Here is an 18,607-nt window from a genome sequence, read left to right on the forward strand (position 1 = left end):
AAATTATGTCATCTTCAGCACCACATACTAAACAAAAATGCCACCATGAAGGCCTTCTCGAAACTATGTTATCAATGTTATGAATTCAGAACATAATGTATAGGCATTCATTTTTTCCTTTTGCTGTTTGTTTTAATGAAACTTTATGGTTGCATATTTAAAATGCTAGAGAAACACCCAAGAAACGATGTTTCTATCTTGTTTCCATTTCTTGGAGAAATAGTGCCCTGCATACCATTTCTGTAACATAGCATGGAAGCATGGTCTTGCACAGAGTGTTGTAAAGTTGAGAGAATTGACATGTTTAAGCGAAACCTCGCATTATTCACCCACACTGACATGGAGCAAAAACAATGTAGTTTTCAGTTGAAGCTGAATGGATATCAAAGTAGTCTGTATGCATATCCCTGCTGGAGCTATCCACCAGCATTGACAGGGAGCAAAAACATTGTAGTTTTTAGTTCAAGCTGAATGGATATCAAAGTAGTCTGTATGCATATCCCTGCTGGAGCTATCCATGGAGAAACCTTTTGTGGAAGTACCCCAAACACACAGCAAATGATGCCCAGGAGATATAGCTTGAAGCCCTAAACTGATGTCATCTAAGTAATCGGATTCGTCCATATAGCTTGGGGAACCAGAATCCTGCGTGTCTGGTACGATTCGCCCAGAAATCGAATCCTAAACGTGGATTCTTCGAATCCAATTAGGATTCGTCGAATCCTAAACGAATCCCGATTTTTGCCAGCGTGTCATAATTCCAGGATTCGTATCCCAGAAAAACGACTGCTGCGGGTTACTATGTCGAGATCATTCTCATATCGTGTTGGTAGTTTGCCAATTAGGCTCATAATTCTCATATCGAATGCAGCATAGATCGTTAGGATATAGAATGTTGCATTTATAACATGCACATTCATAATTCGCACAGCACAGATCACATATATTTGCAGATCTGAAGGGGCCAGGTCAGCGTTGAAAAGCAATTGTAGTTATCAAACATTTACACAGATGCATTTTCTCGCATTCTGATGAGGGAGAAATTCGTGAAAAATCGCACATCCCTCCAATCCAAGCAGAAAGGGAAACGCAGATGTAGTTGTAGAAGGGAGTGCCTTGTCAATGGCATCTCTCTTTTATTGACGTTAAGCGCATACTCTCCTTATTTTCTCGGGGTTTTCAATTTGCACGCTCGTTCTCTTTAATAATAACTTGTTTGAAGGGAAAAATAGATAAAATCGCGAGACCGACAATCTGTGGAGGTATGCCGACGGATTTTCTAAATTTGCACGTCCTAGTAGTATTGTGCTAAGCCATTTCACCAGTTTTGCAGGGTTCCTCTAGCGGCAACAGAACCCTGGCAGACATAGAACCCTAATTTTGAAATAATTTGTTTCTTTCTGCATGCACTCGCAGAAATAAGTGTCTCGTTTATTTCCTTTGAATAAAATATTTAACGAACAAAAACGATCGAATCGATGCGCTTTCTCTTTTACTGATGTTCAATCCGCACCCTGATTCTTTTTAACTGGCTTTCAATTTGTACCCTAGTTCTTTTAAATAATAATTTGTTTGGAGGGACAAATGGATAAAACTGCCAGACCGACCATCACCGGAGGTATGCCCACGGATTTTCTAAATTTGCAGGTCCTATTTGTATTGTGTTAAGCCATTTCACTAGTTTTGCTGCCTCTACGGGCAACACAACCCTCGCATAGATAAGAACCCTAATCTTCGCAAACCTAATATTTTGAAATACTTTATTTCTTTCTAGATGTTTAATTCTTAAATAGCTTAGGTTTTGGGTCAATGTTTTTTTCTTTCCTGCTAAATCATTGGTCAATTTTGTAAAGAGGTGGCATCCTCACCAATTCTAGCAGCATAGATTATTACCAATGTTGGTAGCATATCCTCACCAATGCTGGCAGCATAGATTGTTACTAATATTAATATCCTCTATGTTTGAAATCAATAAATTTGTATCATTAATAAAAATTTGTGTCAGAAACATCTAATTTTTAATATATATATATATATATATATATTTTTAATAAAATAATATATAACGAATTCTACGTGTCCTGTTCCGGGGGGTCAACGTGTCCAAATCCGATACTACGAATCCCAAATCCCCGTGTCAGGTGACTTAAGATGTCATTAATGTTGAAAACTTGTGAATATAGTTTCTTACAAGGAAGGTCACAAATAATTAAGATCTAGTATTGAAAGCTCTACCCAGGATAGTATGTGGGTCCAAGTAGTTTGTGATAATAGACATATCAAGCCCCTCCCAATCATGGAAGCAACAAATTCAAGCAAATTCACAGTGAAACAGATTACTAGAACAGTTAAAGGTAAAAGCCCTGGTGACACAACATGATTCTCTGCAGTAGAAAATAATTTCTCCGAAATACTCTATAAACCCTGAAGTTAGCTGGCATCACAGTTGACAAGGCATGGCTTAAACAAGATAGTTCCTATTACCCTTTGCTAAATTTTGTAGCTTTGGAAGGTCTTCTACATTGGCTTGGTGTCTTAGCATGTAGAAGATATTTGATCGTCTCTTTAGGTGCTTGCTTGATGGAGTAAGTGACATTATGCAATGTTGCACGAAGCGGGGACGCTTTTTGGAAGCAGGGACGCGGAAGCGTCATTTTCCAAAAATCTAGGAAGCGAAGCGTCTACTATATATATATATATTTTATATTTTTTTTGCATTTATATTCAAAACAAACATCCCAAATACCAAATTAGTTGTAGAAGACATGAAAACATGCATATTTTTGCATAAATCAAGATAGATATGGCATCCATGATTCCATTGTAGTTACTAGTATGTAGTATGTACATCAATGATTAATTATTCGAGCATCAACCATCTATATTCTAGCAATTACAAACATACATCAAATTTTTAAGCATATTATAAAACATAAAACATTTAAGCATATTATAAAACATAAAACATAGAGCATATTATGATTTATCTAGCAAGTGAGCAACTGTCAACATTTGTCATGTCCAAAATTCAAATAATAATGTTTACAAAATAGGTCACTTGGTCATCGCCAAGCCAAAAAGGTTCAAATTCACAAGCCTACAAGTCTAATGATTAATCTATGACAAAAGTAGTAAATTGTGAATATATCTACTAATCTCTCCTCCTTCCACCACGAAGAGAACGTGGCAGCGGGCCTCCACGTGGTGGCAATGAAGAAGATGGTGCCTGTGGAAGTTGTGGCACTGAAACTGATGAAGACGAACCCCCTGCTGTTGGTGTTGAACCATGGAACCTAGGAACCAAGGGACTAGATGGGGGTGGCATCTCAACACGATCATCATCATCCTGGAATCGCTCAAAAAATTCATACAAAAAAAACATGGAGGAAGCTCGCAATCCGTATGCTTCGTATGACTGAAGCGTCGTCCAAAATGTGTTTTGGAAAAACCGAAACGTGTTTTAGGTACACACTTCCTAAAATTTCCAGGAAGCATGTTTATCAACCCGAAATGCGTTTCGGACGACGCTTCCCCCATGCATCCGTATGGATCACGGATCGGGGTTTTGATCCGGGGGGTGGGCTGGACGTTTCCTGCAACACTGATATTATGATTTCTTTCCTAAGCTTTGTTAGAAAATCAGAAAGGCAGAAAAAACACGAAGATCAATGACACTAGATGTAAGCACTCAACCAAGGCTAAAACCCCTCTATAGGGTAAAACCCAATCAAATTCTTCCACTAGAAAATTCAAGTTGAGATAGCCCAAGAACTTAGACCAATATGTGAAAATTTGGATGCCCAAATTTCTACTGCAGCAACTGATTACGTTTCTTCTATTTGTTAATTACTAAACAAAATTATTTATTGTTTCCTACAGTAAACACTGAAACTAATACACTGCAGCCTTCACCATTTAAATAAAATGTGGAAACAAGAAATTGAACAAGAAAGAAATACACAACACATCTACACAATTATTTTTGGACAAATGTCCCCAGAAAAACCCAATGTGGGAAAACTAGTGCAACAACTGAGGGTTTTATTATTATGCAGTAGTAATTCTGAATACAATCTCTGGATGCCCTACTGGCTATCCAATACAGAGAATATCACTGACAGAGAGATGAGTGAGATTACCTCACACTATCACTGGAAATCCTGGTTGATCCAGCCACTGAATGGACTGCCCCTGGCTGCCTCTGCGTAGTCACTACGTCAGCCCAACGTCACCCCTTCTACTGATCGATTTGCTGCCCAGGAACTTCGATTTTCACCTCCTGGTCTCACACCCCAGCTTCTGGCTTCTGATATCAATTCCTCCAACAAATTTTCAGACCTCCTCAAGGCTTTTGCATTGCATCTGCATCAGCCTATGCTGGCCAACATAGCCACTGCACCGTCTCTCTCGGATCTCTCTTTGCCTTCTCTGCTGAGTATTCCCGGATCAGGAGAAATCTCCAACTGGAACTATCCCTGCCCCTCACTGCAAAAGATCACTTCAAATTTCTCTCCGGCAGCTGCTTTGCTTCAAAAATTCGATCATTTGATCTCCCTTCGATGTATTCTCGTAGTGCCCATCAATGTCCTTCTTATAATCCTCCAGTTGAGAACCAACGACCCAGATTAGATTCTAATCAATGGTTGAGATCATTTGGATTCAATCTCTGTCTTCTTCTAGAAGTTGCACCTACAATTTAGACTAATATCCATTAATTATTTTAATTTCCTAAGTTTAGACTTAGGGACCCATTAAAAATAATTAATTATTTTAATAAAACTGCCTTCGGGTGGAATTTCTCAAAACGATTTCTGGGTATTGTGGAATACATGTGCCCAAACCTCCCTGCAAATTTTCAGACTTAGAGCACTTCGGATGCTACTAGAAATCAACACAATAGAAATTCCTCCTTTAGCAAGTCAACCCTTCCTTCCAACAGATGATCTCTCCCAAAGTCATCAAGTGTCAGCTTCTCAAATGCAACTTCAACCCAAAATTTCGACTCCCTGCTTCAAAACTTCGACCCCTAGTTTCAGAATTTCGGCCCAGCTTCAGGACTGCAGTTTCGGCCCTACCAGCAGCTCAACAACTTCACACGTGAGAGAGAAAGAGAGAAAATTTTGACTTCTTGTGCTTGACAAAGTCCTTTTTTGCTAACTCTTTCCTTCTTGTTCGTTGAATTTCACACCTTTTTTTGTCTCGGAAGTTGCAAATCAAACTTGTTGAGTGAGTGCTCCAAATGAGGTCGAGTTGTTGCCTTTATATAGGAGAATCTTCCCCTCAATTAAGCCGACTTGTTCAGTTTGAGGCTGACTTGGTGGAGGAGGCCTAGAAGACCTAATTTACGTCAAAATAAATTTGTTTCTTGATTGACAAAGCCCAAGAAGAGCCTATTACATAATGACATGGACTAGGACACTTGACATAAACCCTATAAGCCTACAATGGAGGCCTTGACCTAAAAATCATTGACCCAAGCTTGAAACCCGTGCTTTAATAAGTCAATTTCCTTTATAATAAAAAATCATTTTTCTTTCTTTTGATAAATACATTATATCATGACTCAAATACAATTATGAAGACCGATACTAGTTACATTTTTCAACACTCCCTCTTACCTAGGGAGGTATTCATAATTACATATATACAAAGGTACCCGAAAGATCTCAAATTGATATGCTCTATGAAGAGTCATAACACACGCAATGTTATAGATTAGATACCTGACTAGGGTACTCTAATTAGGTGGGACTAAGGTGAATTTCAAGTTTTAGCCACTCTAGGTACCATCAGGTTTTTAAGCTCTATCACCAACCTAGGGATCTAGGTGCATATCCAAGGTTGGAGCTCCATGACCAATGCCACCCTCCCTACTTTGGGATCTAGACATTAACACATAGGTCAAACAGATGTCCTCCTAGGCATTTTTTATTACACATGATGCCTCATCTCTCCTTAAATTAGATATATCCACCAGTCCAAGCATGATTCCAAAATGTTCAGCCTTCTCGTGGAGAGATTTACTTGTACAGACACAACCCTAATTAATAATAAACTTTCAAATACATATATACAAGTAAACACAAACCTTCGGGGTCCTCAATCATTCTGATGCTGCTTATATCATCATCAAGTTATTTAAACACATCTTATCAAAAGTTTTTACTTTTTCACTTCTTTAGCAACACCAAATACAACCTCAGTACTTCTCAAGTCTTTTGTTTACAACTTCATGAATCACGAACATTCATCTGTAGCACTTTCATTCATTCTTTCTTCAAGGTATTTACTATAACCATCATAACATACTCTCCCTCTTAACTAGGGAGATATACCCTTTCTTCTATCCAAGCTCCCTCTCAACTTTATTAGACATACTTCATTCTTTCTCATGTCATCAAGGTCTTGTTGATCATCATCATTCTTATAGTTTCCTTCATCAAGCTTATTATCATTATCATCTTCAATTACGAACATCTTGAAGATCACATACTTGCGAAAAATTTTAGTAGCAAGTACAACCAAATACAAATATACAGAAGCATGAACTCAATTACAATGGAAGCATCAAAGCATTCAAACTTTATCATATACCTAAACCTAGTTAGGTTTATAATTCATAACTCTTTTCATACTAGACTTCAACTTCTTGCTAGGGTTTTTCATAATGACCCCTAAACTCCATCTTCGAGACACAAAGCCTTAGATAACAATCCAATCATAGTACTATACATCTAAGGTTTCAACAATATGCTTTTAGAATTTAAATATTAGACTCTACTAGGGTTTGTTAAGAAACCCTAGATTTTATCATCAAAGCTAAATCATATCAATAGTTGAAATCAATATCATCATGCCCTAGAATATCTATCTCTACTAGGGCTTTGTTATATGCACTAGATTTCATCAACTATCAAGATAGCATACTTGCATATACATATATAGGGTTTCATTATCATGTACTAACATCTCATATCAATATCCATACCTACTAGGTAGACACAAACATCAATACAACAATTTTAATCAGACTAGGGTTTCGATCATATAGACGAATATACACCTAGGGTTTCTTTCCTAGGATCTTATTGTAACTATTGCAGGGGTTTTGATCATAAACCCTTAATTCACTAAACCCCCAAAGATCTAGGGTTTCAATATATAACCTGGACATTAATGACAAACCCTTAAAGGACTAAGGTTTTTTTACCATAACATTATCAAAACCCTAAACACCAAAAGAATAAGATTTATAGACTTTATCAATAACCCCTAAGTAGATTAGGGTTTCAATCATACCCTTAGCAATAAGAGGCTAGGGTTTTACAGTGAACCCTAAGGGTTAGGGTTTCATAAGATTGATTAAATGATAGACTAACGAGGGTAGATTCAATCTAATGATTAATCACCCTAACAAGAATCTCTATGATTCAAAACCCTAGACATAAGAATGTTAGTAATATGAAGCAAATTTCAAAAGAGAATAATACATATTATATGGAGAGAACCTTGTGACACAACTTATAGTCTAAGACATACCTTGAGTTATTCTTTACCAAACCTTGTAGGACTTCAATTCTTCAAGGGCTTCCTTTGCGACAAAACTTCTTTCATGCTTTAAGCCTGGTCCATAACCTTTGTGTATTCTTCAGTCTTTCCTACGAAGGAAAAATATAAAGAAAAGGTTATTAGCATACAATACAAACAAATCTTGATATGAGAGGGAAACCAAACATAAAAGAGAAAACAAGGAACAAGATACCAAGAAGGATAGGTAAGAGAGGACTTAATAGTATAAGTCTTTGACTTCCGATTCTTCAGTCTTGTTCTTCTTAGGTGGGGCTTCATTGGTATTATTTGCTTGTTCCCTATCTCTCTTTTTATTCCTTGAATTCTCAGGACATTGATTTTTGTAATGACCCAACTTATGACAGTTGTGACATTCAAGCTTGGATAGGTCATCTTTCTTCTTTGGTCCTTTGAACTTCTTAAAGGTTCCCTTCTTCTTGTGATGAGCAGAATAGGCATTAGAGGTGTTGTATTTTTCATCCTCCTTGTTGTTTACTAATGATATTCAAGCTTCTTCTTGACTACATGCATTCCACATTTGTTCGAAGATTGGAGTATCCTTCCAACTACTAATTCTTGATGCAAAAGCACTCCAAGATTTTGGTAGACCTAAAAGAGCAACAATTACGAGTTCTTTTTCTAGTACAACCTCATCTATTGCTTGGAGTTCATCTCTTATTCTAGATATCCTTACAAAATATGATGACACAGTATCATCTCTTGTCATCCTTATTGTCCTTAGTTCATTCTTGAGGCTAGCTATCTGACCAATGTTCTTGATGGTGAATAACTTGGAAAGAGCTTCATACATTTCTTGAGTGGAGTCTATGTTGGATATGTATGGAATTAGGTTGTCTTTTACTCCATCTACTATCAGATTCATGGCCAAGATTTTGGTTTCTCTAAACTTATCCTTTCTTGCATCATCTGTAGGCTTCTTGACTTTTCCTTGAACAAGGCCCAAAATTTTGTGCTTAGTGGGATAAAATATATCCTCTTTTTCCATGCCCTATAGTTGGAGGCTCCTTCTAGCTTGTTTTCTCTCTTCATTGTAGTAGACATAGTTCCTATAGATAGTACACTTCTCTCCTTATATAATCATTTTTCTTAATGACCTTCCTTTGATCCCCTTTTCTTCAATAGATCTTCAAGCTGCATTTTTCTTCCTTCTTCACCTTAGCTCTGATACCATGTTAGAATATCATAAAGGCAGAAATATTTTCTTTTGTTGATAATTACTTGTGTTCTTATTATCTTCTTTTCATCAAGCAATCATCAAAACAAAACACGAAGATCAATGACTCCAGATGTAGGCACTCAGCGAGGGCTAAAATCCCTCTTTAGGGGAAAACCCAGTGAAACTCTTCCACCAGCAAATTTAAGTTGAGATAGACCAAGACCCTAGACCAATAAACCTTCCTCTTCCACCAAGTTAGCCCTTCCTTCCAATAGATGATCTCTCCCAAAGTCACCAAGTGTTATCTTCTCAAATGTAGCTTCAGCTGAGAATTTCGACCCCCAGCTTCAGAACTTCAACCCCCAACTTAAGAATTTCAGCCCAGCTTCAGGACTACAGTTTCGTCCCTTCCAACAGTTCAACAACTTCACACGTGAGAGAGAAAGAGAGAAAATTTCGACTTGTTGTGCTTGACAAAGTCCTCCTTTTTTGCTAACCCTTTCCTTCTTGTTCCTTGAATTTCACACCTTTTCTTGTCCCAAAAGTTGCAGACTGAACTTGTCGAGTGCTCCAAATGAGGTTGAGTTGCTGCCTTTATATAGGATATTCTGGTCCTCAATTAGGTCGACTTGTCCAGTTTGAGGCCGACTTGGTGGAGGAGGCCTAAAAGACTTAATTTACATCAAAATACATTCGTTTCTTGATTGAAAAAGCCCAAGAAGGGTCTACTACATCATGACCTGGACTAGGACACTTAACATAAACCCTAGAAGCCTACAATGGAGGCTTTGACCTATAAATCATTGACCCAAGCATGAAACCCATGCTTTAATAAGTCAATTTATTTTATAATAAAAAATCATTTTTCTTTCTTTTGATAAATACATTATATCATGACTCAAAAACATTTATGAAGACTAATACTAGTTACATTTTTCAACAAGGTTAACTTAGGAAAAGTACAATAATTAATCTAATTAATTATTCCAGACTATTAGGCCAAAGTTCTAAGGATAAATAATAAACCTATAGTGACAAATATAATCTCAATTGTTGATGTCAAGTGAGGCTTAGGATTTAATCCTAGTCATTAATCACTTAGGAGTTTAGGGTTAGGGTGTTTGGCCTAATGAAGTTATAAAATAAGCCCAAGGGTGAGGTGAAGACTCAGACAAGTGGAGGGAGCGATTTTCTCTAGAGCGAGAGGCTTAACTACACTGAAGAGAAGTGAAGAGAAATGCAACAGGGAATTTCAGGAAAACTTCAAGGAGGACGAGTTCAAGAAAGAGGGAGACTGAGTTGTTGAAGAATAGGGCCAGATTGTGGAGGAGGCTGAATTATTTAGAGAGGACGATTTCTCTAGTGCATAGGGGTTGTATGAGACATAGAGAAAGGGAGGCTAATTTGCTGGTGAGATAGTTTAATTCTCTAAGACTGATTTGCTTCAGGGGGTTCGATTACAGAGGCTAAATTCCTTGAGGCCAATTTTCCCAGTGGGGCCGAGTTTCCAGGTGCCCAACAAATGTATTTTTCTATGTATTCTTTGCGGGTCTAACTGAAAATTTTTCGAGAGGCTTAGTGAAGGAAGATTGTGTTGGGTGTAAATTCACTGTTTGTGGTGTGATTGATCTCTTCATTTTATTTCTGCTACATTTTTTAAGTTAATATACTAGTGTATTTATGTTTTGGAGAATGCAAAAATATTCGAGATAAATATTTTCTGGGGTCTTAAATAAATTGTTGAAGTGAAATAAATCGAATTTGGTATGAGAAAAAAATAAACTTGTATCAGAGAAATAGAAACTTTGTGAGATATATTAGGTATCACAAGGGTTTTTAGGTAACGAATTATTTTACGACAATATAATTTTTATTTTGCAGTGTTAGGTCCCTATAATACTAGTGATTCCTCCATTACTATTGTCATTGTAGCCCTTATTGTTATTGTTGTGCCCCTGTTGCCCCCATATTATTATTATTGTGCCCCATAGAAGCCTAGTATTGTTATTGTTATGCCCTTATATTATTATTGTTATGTCGGCTTTGATTATATTGTGACTCCTTAGACTCTATATATAGAAAGGAGATTTTTTCATTTGTATCATCAAAGAATTATTCATCTGCGTAATGTAAAGAAGGTTGCCCCCTTGAAGAGGTTGATTTTGAAGTCGTTGATCTATCTTTTTTTCTATTTTGTGAGCTGGTTACATAACATTTGGAGCTTCTTGCAGCTTTCTGAGTGCACCCAGTTTTCCATGTTTCATGCTTAAAGAAGGTTATAGGTGACAAAATCCTAGTTCAAACAATATTGCTAGAACTTGACGAGGAAGGAAAAATCATATTGGAACCTGAAGCAGTCACAAACAAGAACTCGACAACTACGAAATCGATCAATTTCGGTGTATCTCATCAAGTGTAAGAACTTACCTGTTGAAGATTCCACATGTGAGGGTGAGAATTTGATACAAAAGCATCCAAAACTACTCAGGCGTTGAGGACAACACTTTTTTGAAGGAGAGGGGCATGTAAGGTCCCTATAATACTAGTGATTCCCCCATTATTATTGTCATTGTAGCCCTTATTGTTATTGTTGTGCCCATATTGTCCCCATATTGTGATTATTGTGCCCCATATAAGCCCACTGTTGTTATTGTTGTGCCCTTATATTATTATTGTTATGTCGGCTTTGATTATGTTGTGACCCCTTAGACTCCTATATATAGAAAGAAGGTTTTGTCATTTGTATCATCAAAGAATTATTCATTTGTGTAATGTAAAGGAGGTTGCCCCCTCGAAGAGGCTGATTTTGAAGTTTTTGATCTATCTTTTCTTCTATTTTGTGAGTTGGTTACATAACATGCAACAAGGGTTTTGTGGCTAAAGTTGATCTAATAATATGGCATCATCAAGTCTAAGATATGAAAACGTGTTGGAGGGGGCTATAAACTTCAATCCATGGAAGAAGCGAATCACCTTTGTGTTAATGGCAAATGGTTTATGGGAAATTGCAAGCCAAGGGACTCATGTTTCACAGGATGCTACCCAAGCAAATGAACATAAGTTGAAAGATATAAGAGCTAGGAGCCTCATTTTGGATGGTGTGAAGGATCACATAATCCCTCACATAACCAAGAGAAAGTTAGCCTATCAGATGTGGCTTGCCTTATTAAGCTATACCAGAGTGACAACTAAGACAAAAAGATGGTGCTAAGGGAGAAGTAACATCAAGATGAATAGATATGAGATTATGGCCTCATACTTCATGAGGATTGAACATGTATGTGATGAACTTTCAATTGTTAGGGAAGAGGTGTCTGAGGTGGATCTTGTCAAGGTAGCATTGCAAGGGTGTACCAAGTAGTGGGCTACATTTGTGATAGGTATCCCAACTAGAGATAAACATCCTAATTAGGCCAGATTGTTTAATGATTTCACCCAAAAGGAGATTTGGGAGGAATCCATAATTGGTGGATAGCGCAAAGGTGGAGATGAGGAGAACCTTGCTCTTGCGAGGCAAGCAAAGAAGGGCAAGGGTAAAGCCAAGCAAAACTAGAGTGGAGGAGCATCTTCACAAGGGAAGAAAGACATGAGCAAAGTTAAGTGCTTTGCATGTCACAAGTTCAGTCATTGTGTTGGAGTCTTGGACAATGTCCAAAGAAGAAGAAAGGCAAGAGGGAGACAACAACAACTGCATGTGCATAAGTGGATGATTTGGCTAACAAATTCAAGAAGGAATTTGCTCCAATGTCCTGTTTTTCTGGCACCATTACATTAGGATTTCCAAGACTCTCTTGGTAGTCATCATGAGATTGTATGGATCTATTATTGGATGCCTAAAGATGGCACACGACCTTTTAGATTTCCTTTTAGAGTACCATTGGTGTTAAGCGAGGATGCCCTCTCTCGCCTACCCTCTTGGGGATCTATATTAACGAGTTGGAGTCTTTGCTACAGTAGCATATTCAGGTGGGGGATGATTTCCTTCTTCATCAGGTGTTGATCTCTCTACTCCTTTTTGTTCACATCTTGGTTTTATTGGCCTATACCTCCTGAGGGCTTGCAAAGACAATTGGATGCCCTAACCAACTTCTGTGACCTTCAACAGCTAAAGGTCAACCTAGGTAAAACCAAGGTTATGCTCCTCAACACATCGAAGAGCTCACAAACTCACATTTTTATTTCCGGGGAGAAGAGACTGAGCTCACCACATCTTATATTTACCTAGGAGTGCAGTTCACAGGGCCTCGATTTGGCATGAGACAGGCCCTCCAGCCCCGACTCAACAAAGGATAAGGCTCTCTTGCCCTCATCGAGAGACATTGCTTCTAGGGTCAATTTCAGGTCATCTTGTCCAAACTCCACCTAATTGACGCAATTATTTGACCTACAGTTCTTAATGGCTCCAAGCTTTGGGGATCAAGTTTGATATAGATGGATTGGGCTTAGACGAGAGAGTCCAGACCTTGCTTCTCAAACATATCATATGATGCAAATGTCCAATTCCACAGCCTATTATCTAGGTTGAGTTCAAGGCCCATCCATTCCGCCTTAAGGTCATCTTCTGCCTAGTCTCTTTCCTCCACAAAGTTAGATCTCTTCGAGACTTTACGGTGGGGAGAGATCGTGACCCCTACCTAGCACTTTGCTCCTCAGAGGCCCTCACTTTAGATGAATCAATAGACCATGCTTGAGGGTGGTTCTTTGAGGCATCCCAACTCCTCCAGTCTGTGGCTATCTCCCCAGAGCCCCTTCCACATTCAAATTCTCTCGTGATGCATCGAGTCATCTTCTGTCGACTAAATAGGTACTAAATCAGTCCATCAGAGAGGATATCTATCAGTTATACGCTCAGGTCACATGGATTTCACCTCCTACAGGCCTTGGTCCAAAGATGTCTTTCTATTTGGAGCATTTCATACAACTGCGGGATGGCATCATGATCTACCCCCCCTTACGCCGACATTGGATGCACTCACTCAGGATACCCTAGGGAAATTTTGTGTGGGCTTGCATTGTCTTAGAGTTGAGACTGACCATCATATTCCTCGATTAGACCGAATTAGCCAGGTGTGCCTTTTACAAGAGTTGAAGATTGAGTGGAAATTCCTCTTCAAGTGCCTCATTTACTATGAGATCAGAGGACATTTTCATTGGCTCTACTGGGATTCCACGGGTTCCCTCTCTACTTTTTTTAGACACCAGGACCAGAGATGCCTAACCCTCTTTATTAGGGGGTTCTTTACATATAGATCTTTGGGATTTCTAAAACTATTACCTCTTACTTCCAGGTTGTTTCATCTGATCAAAACAATAAGCAGTAGGCAGAGTCTCAATATGGCATTAAATGGGAGAAGGGTGAGACCTCGGGGTTGACCACAATCCCCCCTTTACAAGACAAATAGGTATCTTTGAGACTAGCCCATAGATGCAGTGACACGCTTTAGTTGACCCATCCTCAAAGAGTCAGAGGAAATGGTTTCAGACAAAGACAGTGTAGGGTGCCTCCCGTTCACCAGAGCTCCTCTAAGCCACAACACAATGGACAGAGAATAATCAACAACTTCTTCCTTTTGCTCTTAGATGTTAGGAGTAGCCCGCGCTCCTCTACTCCCCCCAAGATTATATAGTTGGATTTCCTGATGATTTCAGAGGATCTAGACAAGAAGAGATTTCCTTGCTCGCCTCCCTCGCTATTGACTGTCAAATCCGAGAGATGCTGGCCACATTGGCCTCACCTTCATCCCTTCTTTGCTTTTTTGGAGTTGCACAATCCAATAGCAGAAATACTCGTTATTTCTCATTTTTGGTCATTTCATGTGATTTGATACATTCTCTAATTTTACCTTTATTTCATTTTAGTCTTATTTTAGTCATATTTTAGTCTTTTTAGATTTGGAGCTACAATGGATTTGCATTTGCACTCCCACATATCTTGTATTCTTAACGAATGTATCTTTTAGTCCCATTGACCTACTTTTGTGGTCACCTGAGGACATTAATAAAATTCTGTTATCTTATTAGATCTTATTTTCATATTTATGTAGTAATATGTTTGTTTGATGTTGATGTTGTTTTATAAGTTAAAAAAGTGAAAAAAATAGATGATTGTTTTGTATTTTTTAAGTTTCTCAGTAATTTTTGGTATTTTCCCTGATATTGGTGGCAATTTAAATTTTGGACCCCCGGCGATAAATTGCCGATAACGATAAATGTAACATTGGCTTGCATGCCTAGAAATGCTTTTGTTGAACTACATCTTGAAACCCTAGGTATCAAGCATTCTTTTCAAGGCTTAGTTTATGGTGTGTTGTTCCTTTGACATAAAGAATTGTGATTAATCCATATAAGAAGTACCTTGCTTAGCCATTCACATACATCACCTTGAGCCAATTGACTTAGAACATCCTTTAGGTGATAAACTGGAAAGCCTCCTATGTGATGAAATTCCATTAAAGAGCAGGAGGTGGAGTGCTAAGGTGATAGCGGCAAACACCTCATTATTGTTTCTTGGTCTGGCTCTTGCTTTGTGAGACCTCTCACAAGGCCTGTTAGATTTTGAGGCAACAGGTCACAAATGGGGGATTATGCTTCTCATGGTAGCGCATAATCTTAGTCTTGATATGCATAGGTCCTTAAATGTTTCTTGTCCTTGTAGCTTGTGATATAGCAGCTTTCACCATCTTGCTCTATATTTAAAGCTGGAGTATGTTAAATACAAAGTTTCAATATTTCAATAAAATTATGAGCCTTCATCTTCATTGGCATGTATCTAGATCAAAGAAACGAATTAGTCTAACCTATTGGTATCAAGCATCTATGGGTGTAGTGTTGCAATCTCATCTAGTTTATGACATGTCATGTAATTTTATTAATAAAACAGAATGTGTTTTTGGTAGATTTGTTCATTATGTTGCATCTGTATATTCCCTTGCCTAAATATTATATGTAACACACAAGTGAACATATGATAATATGGTGATAGTTTGGACATGTTTCCTCATTGCGCAGTATGTTTGTCATCCTTTTGATGCATATTGTTTCTCATAGGGTTTTGACAAAGATCGGAAACTTCGAGCAATATGTGGAGGTGGACGGTATGACTGCCTTCTTTCTACTTTTGGTGGCTCTGACATCCCGGCATGTGGTTTTGGTTTTGGAGATGCTGTCATTATGGAAGTACAACCCTTTAACTCTCCTTTTTATTTTGGAGTTCTTGTCCATTGTATTTCTGAAGTTTTCCTGTTCCTTGCAGCCATAATATCCATATATATTTGAAAATATACAACTCTTATCAATATATTTCAAGTTAACCATTAAAAGCTTGAGGTGCAAGTTTTCTATCCTCATGTTTAGTGTATCTCTTTTGCTGACAGTTGCTAAGGGAGAAAATTTTGATCCCAATTCTAACTCAAGAAATAGACGACATAGTTTTCCCTTTGAATGGAGAGCTTAAGCAAGCAGCTGCCATGGTGGCATCCAATTTACGAAAGAAAGGGCGGATTGTGGATCTCATTCTCGAGGACAAACGCCTGAAATGGTAGGAGTTTCTTGCCATTGATCATGATTGTTGGGCACCTCGTGTTTAACTTGAAATTACTTTGTTGGAGTTTCTTCAGGTGTATTCATGTTTTATGGTTTGCATGGTTAACAAGTACTCGTATGAAAACAGAAATCAGAAATCTAGAAGCTATTTACGTACAAGGATTTCACAGTAATTTTTAGAAAAATTAACAATTTTGGAACACATCCAAAGAAAAGGTTTCCTAGACAGGCTTGCTCTTTCCGATGTGTCCATTCTCATCTTTATTTTGTTTGTATTGAAAACCTCTTGATTGGCTGAGGTGCTTTAGCCCAGCTGGCTGCATACAGTGTCCATTTTTCTTGATACTTATCTTTGTTGTAGATAGATTCTCGGTTCAATTAGGAGCACCATGAGAAGCTTACTTGTAGTATACATGTCACCTGATGTTACTACAATTCGAACACATTGGACCTTGTAAAACAGGAAGAAATTCAAAACTCATGTTCCAGGTGTAAAAGCTAAAGAAATAGGAAGCCACAAAATACAACCCAATGTCAGATATATCTTTTCTCCACACAAAATCTTGCACTGTTCTACTTTGTTTTTTCATTGTAAAGCATGCTGAGTATAGTTCATGTTATCCAACAATTTTGACTGAGACAAAATGGGTGTCCTGAAGAGAGATTTAATGTGCATCTGTCCAATGTAAACTGTTGAATGGTGTCGTTGATGCCAAAGTCAGTTGTTGGTGAGCAGCATGAAGATTGCATCCCCTTTGGAAGCAGAGAAGAAGAGAAGGCAAGTCTTGAATTGAATGTTTTTAATATATGTCAGTAGATGCACTAATTGGAAGTACCAATGAAGCCCTAGAAGAAAGAAAAGGAAGCCCATAGCAAGCCATGAAGCCCCTCTTTCCCCGCTCTTGTCAGTTGTTGGTGAGCAGCATGAAGACTGCATCCCCTTTGGAAGCAGAGAAGAAGAGAAGGCAAGTCTTGAATTGAATGTTTTTAATATATGTCAGTAGATGCACTAATTGGAAGTACCAATGAAGCCCTAGAAGAAAGAAAAGGAAGCCCATAGCAAGCCATGAAGCCCCTCTTTCCCCGCTCTTGTCAAAGAAAATGAATGAGAAATTCCATGCAAGATCATCACCATCGTGTAGTCCTCGTCAATCTGTTTCCAATGGTAGGTGGCACACCATGTGGCTCCTCACGGTTGAGGAGATATGCCTCTTAAATTTGAAGCCTGAAGTCTTGGTCAAGGTGCCCCAAAATGAATGGTAAAGGCTGCTGTATGGTTGGTCCCAAATTTGGCATCAAAATTAATGACAATAAATGTTGCTTATGTTGGACTTCGGTTAAATAATATGGGTCTTGGAAGTTGCAAAAGAGCCACCTTCTTAACCTTTTCATGCTTAAAATATTGATCGTGCATTCAAAAATGATCTTAAAAGGATGTTCAGGTCAGCCTCATAATGGGGTTAAATTTTTAAATCAAAATTGAAATTATTAGGGTAGGTCGGCGCCCTCAAAGCCCCTCCCCCCATGTTACTATATATCAGTGTTTTCAAAATTGACCGAGCCGATCGAGCTAGACCCCTGGTCAGTCCCACTCGACAGAAAAACCAGTCCAGTGGCCGGTTTGTTACCGAACTGGACGAGCCGGTCTCTGACTCAGTCGGTTCGGTAACAAACCGTCTAGCTCGACCAAGCCTGAGTTAAACCGGTCGGTTCGGCCAACCACGCCCAAACACGCCCAGCCAACCTTTTTGGTGGGAGAAACAGATCCCTAACTTGATTCTAATTGGGTTTTAGGTTATTTTGAAGTCCATTTACTTCTCCCAGGCCTATAAAAGCTACCCAACCCCCTCACATTTCCTCACAACGATCTCATTGCATTTCTGTGAGGAGTTTGTGAAGAGTTGTGGAGTTTGTTTTTGGAGCAACAGTGAGGAGTCTTGGGCAATCATTAGAGCAACAGTGAAAAGCTTCTTGGGCAGCCATTGGAGCAACATTGAGGAGTTGGTTTGTTGGAGCAGCATTGAGGAGGCGGTTTGTGCGTAGAGGTATTTTTTTTTTCACTTCTAAAATTTGTTTTTGCTTTTTGTTTTTGTGCAAATTTGGAAATTGAAAAGAGTACTTTTTGTAAAAGAAATGAACATTGAAGCAATGTTTTTTTGTTTGTTTTCATTTTCAGATTTTTTCCTTTCATTTCCAAGTTCAAATATCAGAAAATGGCTCCTAGAGTGAAAGATGCTGCTTGGGCATATGCTGAAATGATTGATAATCAAATTCATTGCAAATTTTGTCATAGAAAAACTAAGGCGGTTGGAGGGGGCA

General features: G+C 38.3%; 1 protein-coding gene across 3 annotated transcripts in view; it reads left to right on the forward strand.

Moving 5' to 3' along the window:
• The window catches only part of LOC149149696 (histidine--tRNA ligase, chloroplastic/mitochondrial-like), a 271,220-nt gene that overhangs the window by 220,461 nt on the left and 32,152 nt on the right, over positions 1-18,607 (forward strand). For all 3 annotated transcript variants that reach the window (XM_089438614.1, XM_089438613.1, XM_089438612.1), the window contains 2 exons: positions 15,794-15,922; positions 16,120-16,283. In XM_089438614.1, the coding sequence (XP_089294740.1) occupies positions 15,794-15,922; positions 16,120-16,283 (293 nt within the window). The remainder of the gene's footprint in view (positions 1-15,793; positions 15,923-16,119; positions 16,284-18,607) is intronic.

The sequence above is a fragment of the Pinus tabuliformis genome, chromosome 9 (genome assembly GCF_031772625.1).
Source record: "Pinus tabuliformis cultivar Carrire ecotype Pingquan chromosome 9, CPIR1, whole genome shotgun sequence".
NCBI classification, from domain to species: domain Eukaryota; kingdom Viridiplantae; phylum Streptophyta; class Pinopsida; order Pinales; family Pinaceae; genus Pinus; species Pinus tabuliformis.